This window comes from Sinocyclocheilus rhinocerous, unplaced genomic scaffold (assembly GCF_001515625.1).
Source record: "Sinocyclocheilus rhinocerous isolate Xijiao unplaced genomic scaffold, SAMN03320098_v1.1 scaffold438, whole genome shotgun sequence".
In the NCBI taxonomy this organism is placed as follows: domain Eukaryota; kingdom Metazoa; phylum Chordata; class Actinopteri; order Cypriniformes; family Cyprinidae; genus Sinocyclocheilus; species Sinocyclocheilus rhinocerous.
The window spans coordinates 556,656-558,810 of record NW_015634015.1 but is presented as its reverse complement, the minus strand read 5'-3'; the positions used below and the strand labels follow the sequence as shown (position 1 = coordinate 558,810).

Here is a 2,155-nt window from a genome sequence, read left to right as displayed (position 1 = left end):
AAAAGGTTCTTCACAGCGATGCCATAGAAGAAGCATTTTTGGTTCCACAAAGAACAAAGTCAAAGGTTCTTTAAAGAACCATCTCTTTCTCAACTTTTTATAATCTGAAGAACCTTCTTTCGCCACAAAGAACCTTTTGTGAAATGTAAAGGTTCTTCAGATGTTAAAGGTTCTTTATGAAACCATTTAGACAAAAAAGGTTCTTCTATGGCATCGTGAAGCACCTTTATTTTTAAGAGTGTATGACAACATTTACAGGATGCATTGAGGAGGAGCCCAAACTACACTCAGTGGCCAAGTGATGCTTATGGTCCATGATATTGGTACAGATTCTGTGTAATAAACAATGCGTGACTGTAAATTTCAAGTTGGAAAAGACATTTAGTTCCCACTTTATGTGAACCTTAGTTCCCAGGTCCTCTACAAGATGGATTAAAATGCTGATAAAGTCAAGAAAAGATGAGACATAAACACATTGATTGGTATGATTGAAATGTTAAAATGTAAAAAAAATAAAACACTTTTATTCTGTGGCACCTAAAAAATAATTTGGCGCCTAAGTTTTTTTCTTATAGGAGCCAATGGCTCCTTACTCTATTTTTTTGTTTGGAGCCCTGCTCACATGTAGTGAGGTTAATCGGTTCAGACGCTGTCTGCACTGACCATCTATCTCCATGTTGTGGCTCCTCTGAAGGAAGTGGAGATGTGATTGAATGTTTGCTGTCTGCTGTGGACAGGCTTGAGCTGTGTGTGTATGTGTTTGATTTGCTCTCGATTGGTTTTTAGGTGTTGCTCAGACCGGGGGAGCCGCTGTCCTGCTTTGGTGTTCTGTCAGAGCAAACTCAGCCAGTTTTGCTTGATAAACATATTTCAGCCGGTGACTGATTACAGCAGCCGCTGATCTGGAGTGTGCATGTTGAGCGATTGATTGTTTCTGTGTTTGTTCAGGTCAGCTCAGGGGTCTCAGCAGACGGATGAGGCTGCAGGATCGAGTCCTGATGATGAGCAGCCAGGACCTTCCCGCAGGAAACGACAGCCCAGCATGTCTGAAACCATGCCGCTCTACACACTCTGCAAAGAAGACCTGGAGAGCATGGACAAAGAGGTTAAACACGCACACTTTCTTAGCTAAATGAGGACATTGCATAGACTTCAGATGTTTATATACGTTAGTTTTACTAGTTATAAAAAGTATGAAGTCAGAAGAAGTAAGAAAAGTCAGAAGAAGTAAGTCCCACACTTTATATTTCTTGTGGTTATTTGCAAATTGACTTTCCTCTTCCATGGAAGAGAGGGGCGGGGTCAGCAGAGCCCATTAGCATTTCAAGAGGCATGAACCGAAACGGGTCGCTGTGTTTTTGACAAGGTAAAAAGGATGTTGTTCTACACTACCATTGAGAAATTTTAACCAAAGTATGGTTGCAGACATTTCATGAAGACCCTAAAGAATCATACCAACTTGTGGAAAATGGGCATTCGATGTCCCCTTTAAAGTCAGATTTAGGTGGATCTATTTTCATTTTTTTTCTTTGGGTGTCCTTTTAATGTTGATTCTTTTGTTTGATTGCTGTGCTGATGTCCTGCTTGACATTTGTGTTGATAGTTCGTGTACTGAAATGTTTACGGTGGCGTTACATGTTTAATTCATGACCGAGCCACAGTTCCATTCCTCCCCCCACACAAAGCTTTTAAGATTCATAAAAGCTAATTAAAAATCCTGAACAAATATCCTGAAGTCATTCCCTGACGATGAGCCAATGCTAATCACCCTCTGAGATCAGGAGCGGCTGAATATTAATGCCGAGACTGTTTGAAGAGGACATGTAAGAAGCAAATTACTGTGATCATAGCAAAGTGCAAATTGAACTGCTGAAAATTAAAATGAAGTCCCTGCCTGATAAAGATGTATTTACCAAACTGGAAGTTGAGGAATTAAAGATATTAGGAATGGAGCACTAGCTTTACTATTGTGGCGGGACAGTGGGTGTGGCGTCAGGCCTCGGATAGGCTTTTAATAACAAAATATAAACAAAGTGTCCAGGAAAAAGAGGAATCAAGTGTCCAAAATAAAACGGGGGATCTGGTGTCCTCGTCGTGCTGCGGGTTCGTGCGGGGAACGGCAGTGGTCAGGAAGGAAGGGTCCAGGTAAGGGGCG

The 2,155-nt window shown here is 41.3% G+C and overlaps 1 protein-coding gene across 2 annotated transcripts in view; it reads left to right on the top strand.

Moving 5' to 3' along the window:
* The window catches only part of LOC107745039 (RNA polymerase II subunit A C-terminal domain phosphatase-like), a 151,586-nt gene that overhangs the window by 58,768 nt on the left and 90,663 nt on the right, over positions 1-2,155 (top strand). For both annotated transcript variants that reach the window (XM_016558871.1, XM_016558870.1), the window contains one exon: positions 949-1,105. In XM_016558871.1, coding sequence (XP_016414357.1) covers positions 949-1,105 — 157 coding nt within the window. The remainder of the gene's footprint in view (positions 1-948; positions 1,106-2,155) is intronic.